The sequence below is a fragment of the Cheilinus undulatus genome, linkage group 9 (assembly GCF_018320785.1).
Source record: "Cheilinus undulatus linkage group 9, ASM1832078v1, whole genome shotgun sequence".
Taxonomy (NCBI): Eukaryota; Metazoa; Chordata; class Actinopteri; order Labriformes; family Labridae; genus Cheilinus; species Cheilinus undulatus.
In genome coordinates, this window is record NC_054873.1 from 35,824,762 (window position 1) to 35,838,803 (window position 14,042).

Sequence of the window (14,042 nt, forward strand, 5' to 3'; positions counted from 1 at the left end):
CAGCAGCTAGGGAACAACATGTTCCTCTATTTAGGAGGAAAACCATCATAAAACATACATCATTATAAATTTATTATAAAAAGTTATGATAACTAAAAAATTTAACAGAAATCCCTCCACTGATGCTGCTGCTTCCACTCTTATATCCCTTAACTCAGTTTATTACTCTGCTCTTTAGGTTTCTAACAGGAGATCCTCATCATTGTCCCTACATTGTAGTGTTTACTTTTAGTCCAATCATTTATTCTCTCACCTGAATCTGGTACCAAGTCATGTAAGTTGGCTCTATGCATCCTGCCAAATCTGAGGTCCCTGCTTCTACAACTGAGAGGCAGAATAGCCACAAATACGTTTGAGAGATTTACCCACAATTTTTTGTCATCGGGATCTATTTTTAGCCAATCTTCATCTAGTCTTCTCATGGCAAAAGGTTGTCAACTAACACTTTTTGTCATAATTTTAGTCAAAGAAATTAATACTGGCACCATGTTGGTAATAAATTTCAATACTGATGCGACAGACACAGGTTGCTAGCCCCTTTATGGCACACCATTAACCTTGGCACAAGCTGCTGAACTAATGGCTTCCTAACAGCACATGCTGTTCAACTAAGAGCATATGTCTCTGACTTTCAGCACATGCCACTGCTCTCCAAGTGGGACGCCACTCTTCGATCTTGCTGTCTACCTTCTGTGTACAAAGCTTAACAATTTTTCCTCTCAGCTATTGCTCTCATGCACAGGTTTTCTGACCAAAAAACATCCTTTTTGATTTTTATGCCTAAAATGTAACTCAAAACAAATCTTTGGTTTGGAACAATGACAAAAGGCTGTTTCAACTATGTGCTGATAGCTCCTCTTCTGCACCCACTCTGCAGCAATGATGATGGGCATATAAACACATGTATAGAGTTACTTTAATGGCATTTTTTATATTACTTTTAGACATTGTTTTGGTAGTTTATGATGGAAATGTTCATGGAACATACACATTTTTTCTCTAAAGATATGTACAGTCCACTCTTATTTACTTTATATTTCATAATAAACATTTATAGTTGTGTTTTTTAGTAAGCCTACAATAATTTGTCGAATCTTAAGGTCGTTTCCATCTTTGTTGTCATATTGATGACCTCTCGTGCACTCTTTCATCTCTCTGACGCCAGCGTGCGCGTGACGCACTCCTACGTTGCCACTGAGGTGTCCCGCCGCGTGCAGAAAGCGTCCCTGTGCCCCCCCTCCTCCGTACTGTGATTGATTCTGTTAAGGGTTCGAGGTGGTATGGTTCTGGTTAGTGATGTAAGAGGGGTGTAATGGCACAACCCTCAGCCTCCACCAATGGAGATATGGGCAGGGCTCAACACCCATTTCCCGGGATTTTGCTATAAAGCCGGCTTAAAACATCAACTAGCTTCTTAATAATCCGAGCAAGAAAAATTAGCCAGCGCTGCACTTCAAAGACGAGACTTTTATAGATAAACAATGAGGTGAGTACATCTTTTTATCAGTTCTGGTTTATCGTTTTATCATTTGAAATAACGGTCTGTTAATATTGATGCTTGGTAAATAGATACACGTTTGGTCAAACGTGTTCATGATCAATTTAGGTTAAGAAGATGATCATTTTTTCTCTTAATGTATTTTTAACGTCGTTTTTAATGTAATTTCTGTCGATGTAAAGAGAGCAACACAAACATCAGGACGACTCAGTGACGTTTCAATGATATAATTTTAAATAAAGTTTTGATAAATATAGAAAGAAGTTTGAAGAAGCTGAAAATTCTTATCTTGGTGACGATTTTAAGTTAAAGTTTAAATTTTTTCTTGCATTTGCATTACCAAAAATCAAAGAACAGCTGTCATCCATAAATGTAGAAATACTACACTGTAAAAACGAATCGGCGTCTTGCAAAAGCTTTGATTTAGAAGTATGCTCAAGTTTAATACAGACATACCAAAACTATTTTAGTATTTATGGTATTTATTGTTTTAGCAGGCTCAGACTGGTGTTACTTTGGGTAGTTTTTTTTTTTTTTTTTGCAGCCAGCTGACACCAATCACAAAATAGATGTACAATGAAACAGAAAGAGAAACATTTTAAACATCATAAAACATGATACAAATTCAATAAAATATAAAAACATACTTACATACATATATCAACCAATAAATGAAAGTATCTATCTATCTATCTATCTATCTATCTATCTATCTATCTATCTATCTATCTAGCAGTTCCAGGATGGATAACAAGTCCTACTTGGTCCAGATGAATGGGAATGGAGTCCACGGCAAAAACAGCGTCAATGCCAAAACTCTGAATGGGAGTGGGGTGAATGGGAAGGTGGTTCACGGGAACGGCTTCCACCATGTCAGTGTGAATGGCTCTCTGTATCCGGCCAAAGCCAAGAGCCGCAGGCAGAGATGGTCAGTGAAGCCGTCAGAGATGGCCAACAACACTCTCAACCCCATCAGGGCCATCGTTGACGGGATGAAGCTCACCCCCAACCCTGACAAACCCATGATTGCTCTCTCTATCGGTGAGTGATCCACTGAATGGTTGAATTAGTCATTTATTCTGCTGGTTTTTAACAGTTTCTTATGTACCAATTCTATGGTATCTGTTTAAATCTAGAAGGATGTTTACCTTTGCAGTGTTAGATATTGGGTTTCTCACTCTGTTTTCTTGCAGGGGATCCCACTGTGTTTGGAAATCTGCCCACAGATGATAGCGTGCTTCAGGCCATGAAAGATGCCATAGACTCCCAAAAATACAACGGCTATGCTCCTTCAGTTGGTGAGTCACATTATCATGAAGTACATTATTCTTAGTCATCAAAGTTGCCCAATAATATCATTAACGGATGGCTAATGTACAAACAGTTGTTCTCTTAGTATTTACAATTCAAGCAGTCTTCTGCAACTGACATAAAATTCATTTCAAGCCAGCTATAATATCAAAAGTAATGTATAAAGGCATGTTTTTTTTAAGATTTTACATCAATGTTAGGTGACTTGACTTGTTCAGCCTTGTAACTTGAAATATTTGATACCAAATAATAATATATAACATGCTGATGTCTGATCATCTCTGCAGGATATCTGAAGAGCCGACAGGCAGTGGCCAACTTCTACAGCTGTGCTGAGGCTCCACTGGACGCAGAGGTGATTACTCCACCTTAATGTCCTACCTGTCTGTGTTCTCACATTGTAACAAAATCTAAAGAAATGTCTGCAGTCTAACATGTCATAATATCAGCAACAATGCTATAGACACTTCACTTTCTGTGGCAGGCTCATCATTTATTCCTTGTAATAAGATTGTTGTACATCAGAATACAGAAGTCAGTCCACCTTACTCAGCTGAATGACTCAGAGTCTAAACTGAAGTTCTTCCACCCTCCCTTCAGGATGTAATTTTGACCAGTGGCTGCAGCCAGGCCATTGACCTGGCTATCAGTGTCCTGTGCAACCCAGGGGACAACATCCTGGTCCCATGCCCAGGATTCTCATTATATAAGACCCTGGCCGTCTCCATGGGCATCGAGGTCAAACTCTACAACCTGCTGGTCAGTAAGAGGCCGACCTCTGCTTTATTTCACCTTTACCTCCGCCTCTATTTGCTCACTTATCTCTGTTTGTCAGAAACTTACATGCTTGTATCTCAATTTGAGAGGAAAGAACTGAGGAAAAGTTAACAATTAGGGGAATATTCTCTCTGGCATCCATGTAACAGTCACCTCTGTTTGTCCTGAATGGAGTTTATTATTACCAGGCTGATCAACATGTTAAGAATCAGATTAGCTTAACTTCAATTTAGGACTTGAATTAAAGGGTAAAGTTTTGCTTATTTAAAGAATTTTAACTTTAAATTCACAGCATATTATCTTCTCAGTTATAAACAAGGAATTCTGAGTTGAATTTTTAGTGCTTTTATTGCTAATGGTATTTGTTGTTTGCACATTAGAGGCCTTTTGTTATCATTCAGATTAGGGGTCAAAGCCTGTTCAATTCTTTTTAAATGAACCACCATTATCCTGTTTGCTTTTTCATTTTTCTGTCCTTTTCATAATGCATCTCCTTTCTTTATGTTGTAAAATGGGATTAAATTGGTGGAAATAGTTTGCAGTTAAATCGGGAGCAGATCTTGAACTGTTAATCTAAATATAAAAAAAACTATACCACAGACATTTAAAGGAATCCACCTAACTGGCCATGTGATAAATCCTTGTAGACAGTTATTTTAATTGTATAGTGTTAATTTCCTTACCATACAAACATTTATCTGACATATGTAGCTGACTGCGGGTCAATTAAATGACAGAAAGGTCATAAGAGGAGAAGTGTCAATGAGGCCAGTGATGGCTGGAGAAAATAGGAAGATAAACATGATGAAAGTGTGTCCATCTTTGGTGTACTGTATAAACACTGTAAAACAGTTAACCACCGCTTGCTGGCTTCTAGGGACACAATACCTTTCACCCTCTTGGATGCTCTCCAACATCACATTGATTTAACCGCATTTCAGACAGACTTTGTGACGCTGTGTCTGTCCTTGAACATCATGAGTGAGCTATCATGCACAGCAAAGTTTGTGCTGACATACTTTTGATTTTTCAGCCTGAGAAGTCATGGGAGGCTGACCTGCAGCACCTGGAGAGCCTGATCGACGAGAGGACTTCCTGTTTGATTGTCACTAATCCGTCCAACCCCTGTGGCTCTGTTTTCAGCAAGGAACACCTGCAGAAGATCCTCAAAGGTGAGCCACAGCTCTGCCAGACATTTTTACACAGCGTTAAGCTTCATGTACATAAAAAAAATAATCACTGGCTCTTCTAATTCTTAGTGGCCTCCAAACACTGCCTTCCCATCCTGGCTGATGAAATCTACAGCGATATGGTGAGTGCAGTTACTCCTCTGACCCGCAGTTAGACCAGCGAGGCACATTTTTCTGTTTCATTTTGGTGGCATTTGGCCGGGTTCTGGATGGTCAGCACAGGGGGGATTATTGGAGATGTGCAGTGAATGAGGCCTGGAAACAGAGACCAGTAAGGCCTGCACACTGGATGAGCAGCGGGGCATGGGGGTCAGTGAGGGCAAGCAGCGGTTGCTAGCCACAGGGATAGAATAGATGCTCAGGCAGTGTGGGTGCTCATAGCTGGTGTTCAGTGATTTATTACAGTATTCCTCTTTTTATCGCTGCTGCTCTGCATATAAACCTGACCTTATATGGGATCATGCAAATTACCCATTTATATGTTTGATAATATCATGACTCTCTGATCGATTGTATCACAACTGAGTGCAGTTTTACCCATTTTTAATTGAATGGTGTTCCAAAATGAAAGACATTAAAATTATAGAAAAATAGCACAGGTACTCTCTGAGATATGTAAAATGCCTTTTAATTTAAATATGATGAAAGACCAGTTGACTTTGCTAGAGAATGTTATGTACATGATTGTACAAGTGACAGACACACTGATCTTGATAGGGAATTAATTGTTGCAGAGTGCAACTGTACTTTGCGATAGTTAATCCCAAAAATCAGATAATTTAACAAGTTGTTAACTCTGGAAGATCCTTTCTTGATGAAGTAACCGAGCCATGAGTCTCTCCTGTATGTTCAGAGTAAATGAAGCCACCAGGTCTGAAAGCTAAGCCTATGATAAGATGGCTCAAAATGGCTTTTTTTCCCCCTAATGACCAGCAGGGGGAGACTCTACTCAAAACAAAATGAGGTCCGTTTGAATGTAAGAACCAGAAAACAAGCGTAAGTCTCACTGATTTTAGCACTTTCTTTATTACGATACAGCCTTCTTTGCTAGTCTTCTTTAGTGAAACACAATGCTGTTTGCTAAAAGCTTGGGTAAAAATGTGATATATCTGAGTTTGCATCAGAGCAGTGGTTCCCAAAATCAGAGTCAGGAGAGAGGGGTTGCAAGAGACCTTCCACAAAACAAAGGTCATTTTTAAATGATTTTAAAATGGACATTTTACAAATTGTTGTACAAATATATGCATACAGTTGGTGCAATTTAAGATAAAGCCATGGTCATCAGGTGAGATTTATTCTGAAATAAATGTTATGTTTTTAAAAATCAATAAAATGTAAGTCTGCACACGACTATTCTTGAATGTGTACGGCTGTGTGCACCAAGATTATTGTAGTGAACTAAAACTAAAATGAAAATAAATAGTTTGGAAAACATGAAAACCTACTAAAACCTTATTCTGTGCTTACAAAACGAACTAAAATGAATTAAAATTAAGAGATAAAATGTCTTTAGTTTTAGTCAGCAGGCTAACTGACATGTACAATTTAACTTGGAGAAAAAAAAGTCCTGATTTTGACTGAAGAAGGCCTCGCATAACAGTAATTTTAGGGCTTGAGTTCTGTACAATCCTTAAAATTCAATAAATAAAACAAAATGTGAAGAGCCCTTTGGGCCTCATTCCGGACAAGTATTGCATATTGCAGAAAATACACCCTAAAACTGACACTAATAACAATAAAAACTAAACTGAAATTTTAAACAACAGGTAAAAACTACATAAAAATACAAACTAATGAAAATCAAAAGCTGTTATACTCCTATTCTTTAACTACCTCCAGTGACAGTGGGGGTCCCCAGTGTCTGGCACCATTTATTTGGGGGCTGCTCTAGGATGTGCTAGGATGTGGCTGGATGTCAAAGACAGGTTGATACTGTGGAGGGCTAATAAACCTTGTTTTTTGGTCTGTACTATTTTTCAGTGATAATATGTAGATTTTGGTCTTTTTCAAGTCCTCGGGAGTTGTTGTTTTCATGAGAAATCAGAGCTGTTATCTCAAGATAGCACGATAAATAGGAGTTAGATCTCAAGTAAACAACCAAAATTTACCCCTTATCACAGGATAACAGTAAAATTAAATGGACAGATGTAACTGGTCTGCTTTGTGCAAGCATAACTTGCAGTGGCAGTATAAATAGTGAAAAAGGCTGAGTGGCATCAGCAGTTTGGTTACTGAAGAAGGTTTCTGCCACAGTTTGGAGAGGAGTTTCAGGTCCACCAATTAACAAGACAAAGAGGAGGAACTGAGGTTGGTCCTATGCCTTGTGACAAATAGCCACAGTGGAGGGTGATGGGACAAATGTCCCATCTGTCAAATTGATTACAGGCCAATCAGAGCAATAAAGCACACGCCACAGTGGGCATGCCCAATGAACTTAAACACAGTTGTGGCTGTTAACTATTACCGGAGCCAGTTGGTACAGAAGATTGGGAGGAGATCAAACACATTTTTTCCACCAAGAAAATCTTTCAATGTCATTATTTTCTCCTCTTTCAATAAAAATTTTGATCAGTTCTGATAAAGCTGCCACTGTACCTACATCCAAGCTAATAGCTCCACCTGTAGTCATTGTATACCAGCTTACAGTACAAGTAAACCCTGGCTGGCCTGGCTGTAAATATCATAAACTCATGTCAAACTCGATCAGGAGAAGACCAAAAAATATTTTCCAGCAAGAAAAGATTTCAATGCGGTTCTTTGCTCTTCTTGTAATAGTCTTGTACGCTTCCAATAAAAACTGCCCTTACAATAAACATACACACCCAGTCAAATCACTACACTGGTTGCCACTGGTTACCATCTTGCAGTGCGTATGCTTGTAGTTGTAGCTAACGCCTTGTCCTCCTTAAATGATGCTGATTGGGACGGCCCGTCGTCAGACTGGGAACAACTGTTTTAGATTGGAGCTTTGCATAGAGGATCTGCCTGATGACATACAGGAAATCAGTTATACAAGGTTACTTTTAGCTTCACAGATGAAATTTCAACATCTCCATGCGTTGGAGTAGAGCCAGGATGAAGGGTCCAAAAGACAGAAGTTTGAATCTAAATGTTGACTAAGAAAAAACAACATCATCAGAACATTCAGTCCAAAACGTCATTGCTGGCCTTGACAACTGTGTACTGGTCAATCTTTGGCTGGAGGTCATGCAAACAAGTATGAACGCACGTAGACTCCTATTCACACACACAGACAGGAACAAACAGGTACACTCATGTTGTTTGCCAACAAATAACACTCAGTCTGCTCAACAGAGAGCAGATAAATCAAGCCTAAAGGCATCTTTCAGCCTTTGAATTGCTTCACCAGTTATGTTTTGTCCAGCATTACCCTTTTTATTACATTCTTGGTGCCTTTAATAGCTTCTTTTGAAAAAATATAATAAATGTGTGTAAGACTATAATGGCTTGGGCTTGGTTTGACCAAGTGAGAGTATAATGCAAGTCTGGATCTTGTTTTCTATTTCCAATTGAATGCATCCCTTTATTAGTTGTAAGCAGAGAGTGAATGTTAACCATTGGATTTTTTTGCCTCTTGATGGTTTCGTAACATTTGTTGTGAGTGGAAAAGTTTAGAGTCGAGGTTTGTTGAGTGCATCCACATCATCCTCCTCACCACATCAGACCGTTTCAGATGAAACGCAAGCAGACCAGAATGACTTTGCACTTTTTGCCTGCATGTGGTTGCACTTAATGCAGATGTTGGGTTATGTAGCTGCAGAAACACGGCAGGAATGGGGGGGGTTGGAGGGTGGAGCGCTGGATGGGGGTGTGGTAGTGAGGCCTGTTTTTTATGACTGTAGCACTAGGAGGCTAAGGGGCCACAGAGTCTGTGAACCTCACCAAGCTCAGTCAGTGGGACATTATCCCCCTGGCTCTCTTTGCCATACGCTTAAGCAGTAAATTATGTTTTCACACGCACATTTGCACAGTTTGTCCAGATGTGCGACCTGTATATAAGCTGTAAAGTCAGCCATCATTACTATAAACCTGCAGAGCAAACTGTTTCTCCTCTTTAATCGACACATTCGTACTGAAGCCGTAGTTGCTCCTGCTGTATTGTTCATGTTCAGTTTTCTGTTGCTCACCCAGCTTCCCCTCTCTGCGCTGATCATTATGTTTTTACATAACACCTCAATTTGAGTGTTCGCACATGTCAAGTGAGCTGAGACAACCACAAGCCAAAAACTGTTTTGACTTGGAGAGCCATGCAGGCGCATTTATTGTACAGGCACATTACAATGTACATTGCTGTTATGTCATTCATCGCGGTCCAGCCAATAGGATGCGGGGCAGTTCCCCACTCCACGTCAAAGATCCTGCTTGGCTTTAATGAGAACCATCTTTGTGTGGGTGGAGCGTAGCATACTGTGGTTACAGTAAGGTTCGACCCTGGACGGTTCCCCTGAACTCCCCCTCTGTCTGTACTCTTTCCTTATGTTCCTGCTCTGGTTTCACCCTCATATACACAGTCAATATTATGTAATATGATGATACACATGTTTCACCAGTGTTTTGTTGAAGTTTTGAAACAAATAGTTTCATTTGTAATAAGAATAGGTGCTGAAAAACAAATAACAACTGATCATTCACTTTATTTGAGATAACTGGGGTGGGATCTGAGATATTACAGTCACAGTTGTGATGATAACATTAGGATAAATGACTTTTTTAATGTTAACAGAACACCAGAGAAGACAAATTATTCTCTGTCTGCAGTTTATGCAGCTCATCCCCCTCCCATCAGGTCACTGGTTTTTGATCACACCTTCACCTTTTTTAGATTGACACTGAATTCTCCTCTTAAAGATTAAAAAACAGATCAACCTCACGTGTGTGTTTTCACATGTGTACCACAACGTTACCCCAACACATCAAGTGTATTAAGACACAAAGTTTGGATTTCACTTTACAAGAAATTTAAGGTTTTTGAGCACATGGGAGAAACATTTGAGACCTTTTGGCCTACTCTTTTCACTGAACTGTATGTACTGCTCTTGACTCTATGTGTATCTATGTAAGCAGTGAATCATTTTAGAAGCATCTTAAACTAAAGATTTAAAGCCCTTTATCGATCAGCATTTAAAGCCCCTTTGAGGAGTTTGGAGTTGTTATGAAACAGACTGAAATTGATACTGATGTCAAGATGATCAGGATGAAGACTGGTTGTCTCTGCAGAGTGATTTTTAATCTATGTAACTTCTGACTCTTGGGAGGTGTTCATTTCCATTTGATCATAAGAACTTGTAGCAATTTGTACATTTGACTCTACAAAGACAGGGGGATATGGCTTTTTTTTCTTAACCACAATACTGCACTGTTAAAAATTTGACCATAATTTCACAAGAAATTATTTTTCTCCTTAAATTACTTCTCTCCTCTTTTTTCACCGTGACTACAGACAAGGCGTTTAGGAGCATTGTGTCCCGGTCTGTAGTTTAAAATCTAACAGTCGGAGTGCTGCATAAATTTGAATTCTATAACTATAAGTAATTACCCGTCATGCATTGTGAAAGCCTTGTTACATTTGTTTACTGTGAAAATTTACTGTAGAAGCCTGATGATATTCACATTAACAGAGACTTACTATGATATTACAAATAATTACCAATAATGCTTAAAAAAAGCCTTACTACAGTATTTTAGTGTGAGAATTTATTTAAAAACCTGGTGGTTTCTAACAGTGTGGCTAATGTAAAGGACAAACTAGCTAAAGAGATAAGAGGTCCTGCTTTAAGTCAGCCAATCTTTTTTTGCATAGCACTAATTTATAACAAATCTTATCTCAACACGCTGTAAAAAAACAAAAAGGAGCAGGTAGATAGCACCTTTTACACTCTTTTTTATACAGAATCCTCACAATCCAGCTGCTTCACAGGAGCTTAAAGCTTACACATGACTCTGGATTATTCTAAAGTTTTTCCTCTTTTTTCACTCTTACCTGCAGGTGTTCCCAGGTTGTGATTCTCCCTCCATGGCAACTCTCAGCAGTGATGTTCCCATCCTCTCCTGTGGTGGTTTGGCTAAACGCTGGCTGGTACCGGGCTGGAGGATGGGATGGATCCTCATCCATGACAGGAATGATATATTTGGACCTGAGGTAGATAGACTTTTCATATCTTTATTTAGATACAGGGTTACAATGTCATTCAGCAGACGCTTTTATCTAAAGTGATGTACATATAGGTAGACAGGTGTTCTAGGAGTTAAGTGCCTTGCCCAAGGGCCCAAAATGGATATTGATTCTGTACTGACTGGGATATAAATAGAGAGAAAATAACAAGACTAGATCAGGGTACTGATACATTTAACTTACTGATACATAATGTACGATATATCTCCACTGTAGATTCGACAGGGTCTGGTGAAACTGAGCCAGCGTATTCTAGGAGCCTGCAGCATCGTCCAGGGAGCTCTGGAGAGTATCCTCAACAACACACCTCAGACTTTCTACCACGGGACCATCAGCTTTCTCAAGGTAATCAGGGGGAAATCATATCTTATTTTACACAATATACCTTCCTACTATTTCTGTTTTACTGCTAATACACCATTTATACCCTGGACAGTAATTCATATATGAAGAATATGCAAATGTTAACAAAGGGGTTAAAGGTTCAAATACATTAAGAAGATTTTTTTCATCTTGTTCTGTTTTGACCTTTTTGTACTTCTCAGTATCACCCTTATATGTAGACTGAGTCACAGTATTATGTTGTATATGACACTGACAGGATGGTTTATCGTTGTCTTCCTCAGTCTAACTCAGAGCTTTGTTTCAATGAGCTGTCCTCCGTCCCTGGACTGAACCCTGTGATGCCTTCAGGAGCCATGTACCTCATGGTTAGTACTACAAATGTGCATGAGATTGTATGAAAATTATGAACCACTGGTGTTTACATGAACATGTAAAAGCAAGCGTTTTGAGGGCTTTGCCCTTGAATTTAGTCAATTCCAAATTTAGCCATGACCTCTTTTACCTTTGCAGTGAGTGACTATGATACAGTCTTTGTCACAGACTGGTATTTTGTTAGCTGGTCTTGGCTAGGTCAGTGCTTCCCCAAGTGTATACTGAGGACCACTTGTGGGCCCTGAAGTACCCCCAGGTACTTCAGGTGGGCCGTGAGAGGTTTTTACCTTATATAAAAACCATGAACATCATTTTGAAAATTAAAATCAAGTTTAATTGATCATAAAATGCTTCATTTCATGTTAAAATGTTTTTTAAGTCCAAGAAGTAAAAGAATAAAACTGGAATTTTTCGCTTACATATCATCCTAAAACATTTATTTTGTCTGATGTACAGAATGGGTGTCATGGTTTAACTGGTGCTGAATTAACTGATGACGCTCGATTAAACATTCTACAATGCTGCATTAATGCTACTAGGAAAGGATTTATGCTGTCACAGCCTATATTTAAGAGACTGATATAAGAAAAGAAAGAAAAGAAAAGAAAAAGAGACTTTGTAGAGGCCTGTTTAAACTAAATAAACACTGTTGGCTTTTTAATTGTACTTAATCACTGCCAACATTTTCTTGTTCATGTCTAATTACTAGGCACTTGCTTTGAAACCTTCTGTTTATGAAATGAAAATATAAAGGTAAATACTTTAAGTCTCATGTTAAGGTTGAATGAAGGTTTTGGTGGAGTTCAGAAGATTTCCAGGTGTCGAATTAGGCCACAGTGCACTGAAGTTCAGGAAAGGCTGGGCTAGGTTATTCACTGTTTGTAGGTTATTCACCCTCTTTCTTTTGCTCATTTCTCCAGGTGGGAATTGAAATGGATCACTTTCCAGATTTTAAGAATGATGTGGAATTCACTGAAAGGCTGGTGACTGAGCAGTCTGTCTTCTGTCTGCCTGCTTCAGTAAGACATCACTCCTCATTTATCCATCTGACCCTGCATTTGATACTCTTAAACTTATAAGAAAACGTGTGCAATCACTCTAACGGCAATGGTTCTGTCCTCTCCTAGGCGTTTGAGTATCCAAACTTCTTTCGCGTTGTGGTGACGGTGCCTGAGGAGCTGATGGTGGAGGCTTGTGGTCGCATCGCTGAGTTTTGCCAGCGCCACTATCGACCCCGCAGCCGTGACAGTAATGATCTGGATCAGTGATGCAGCAGGACCAGTCTGAAGTAATGGACCTTAAAGAGACCAAGAATGTCCACTTTATAGTGCAGATAGAGATGTAGAAAAGTGATGTCAAAACTGTGTTAATATCATCACCACTGTGGGAACAAGAAGCCTGGGAGCAGCGTTTAATGGTCCATTGATGGTGTAATTTTTGATGTAAACCATATGAAATGAGCAGACTTAATATTTATATTTTATACAAGTGACCTATGTTAACCTCTACTTATTTGTGCGTATTTATATAATTTGTGTAGCGTGTTCTTTGTCCATGCAGCATAACCTCTCAGACAACAACTAGGACCATAGACTGTTCATACTTGCCTTTATAAACGTTATATATCAGTAATCTTTGCATATTTGCTTTTGCTAGACATCAACTCTTAATGCATTGTAAGTTTGCATTTGCATGCTCTGTATCTCATCCATACTCTGTATATTGTTTAAGTGTACTGAACAGCACTTATGTATAAAGATATTTTTACAGGGAAAATTTGTATAGTAGTTTTGTTAATAGCAACCTAATAAAAACATGTGGAAATTGCTTGTTGATATTTTTGTAAAAAAAAAAAAAAACAACAACAAAAAAACCCATTAGGATGCACATTGTGGTTAGAATTAGTCTCTAAAATATTCAATATCTTCAAATTGAAAATAGTCAGTGTCTATAACAACCTTGAAATCTGACTCAGATGACCAAAATCATTTTAAACTCAATTATTTTTCATCTAATGTCATCCATTTTTAATCTCTCATAGTCTGCTTTATTCTCCACATGGCATTTAAATCTGACGTAACTCCAGTTTTGACTTTATAAATGTGCAGTACACAGATGGATCCTCTCACTGCAGCCTGTGAACTGTCAAACTGACCTGCATCTCCACTTAAGAAGATAAAATGAGCTTTAATCCAGGAAAAATTCTGATTGTTGGAAAGTTTAAGTTCCATATATTCTACATTCGTCTCATACAAATCGAAACATTCCAAGTTCTTTCTGTTTTAAACTTGATAACGACTTACAGCTCATGAAAATCTAAAATCCTGAGCCTTTAGTCTCTCACTCTGGTTCAGTT

The 14,042-nt window shown here is 38.7% G+C and overlaps 1 protein-coding gene across 2 annotated transcripts; it reads left to right on the forward strand.

Moving 5' to 3' along the window:
- The first annotated feature begins 1,364 nt into the window (after positions 1-1,364).
- Positions 1,365-13,513, forward strand: tat (tyrosine aminotransferase). 2 transcript variants are annotated; one of them, XM_041796525.1, is made up of 12 exons: positions 1,365-1,486; positions 2,235-2,539; positions 2,692-2,796; positions 3,097-3,164; positions 3,410-3,568; positions 4,620-4,758; positions 4,846-4,898; positions 10,784-10,936; positions 11,186-11,314; positions 11,596-11,679; positions 12,607-12,705; positions 12,814-13,513. In XM_041796525.1, the coding sequence occupies exons 1-12, from the start codon at positions 1,482-1,484 to the stop codon at positions 12,952-12,954; spliced, it is 1,440 nt and encodes a 479-aa protein (XP_041652459.1). In that variant the 5' UTR covers positions 1,365-1,481; the 3' UTR covers positions 12,955-13,513. The 2 variants fall into 2 exon arrangements, with proteins under 2 accessions (XP_041652459.1, XP_041652457.1); XM_041796523.1 differs by having other exon boundaries at positions 1,379-1,486; positions 2,232-2,539.
- The last annotated feature ends 529 nt before the right edge of the window (positions 13,514-14,042 follow it).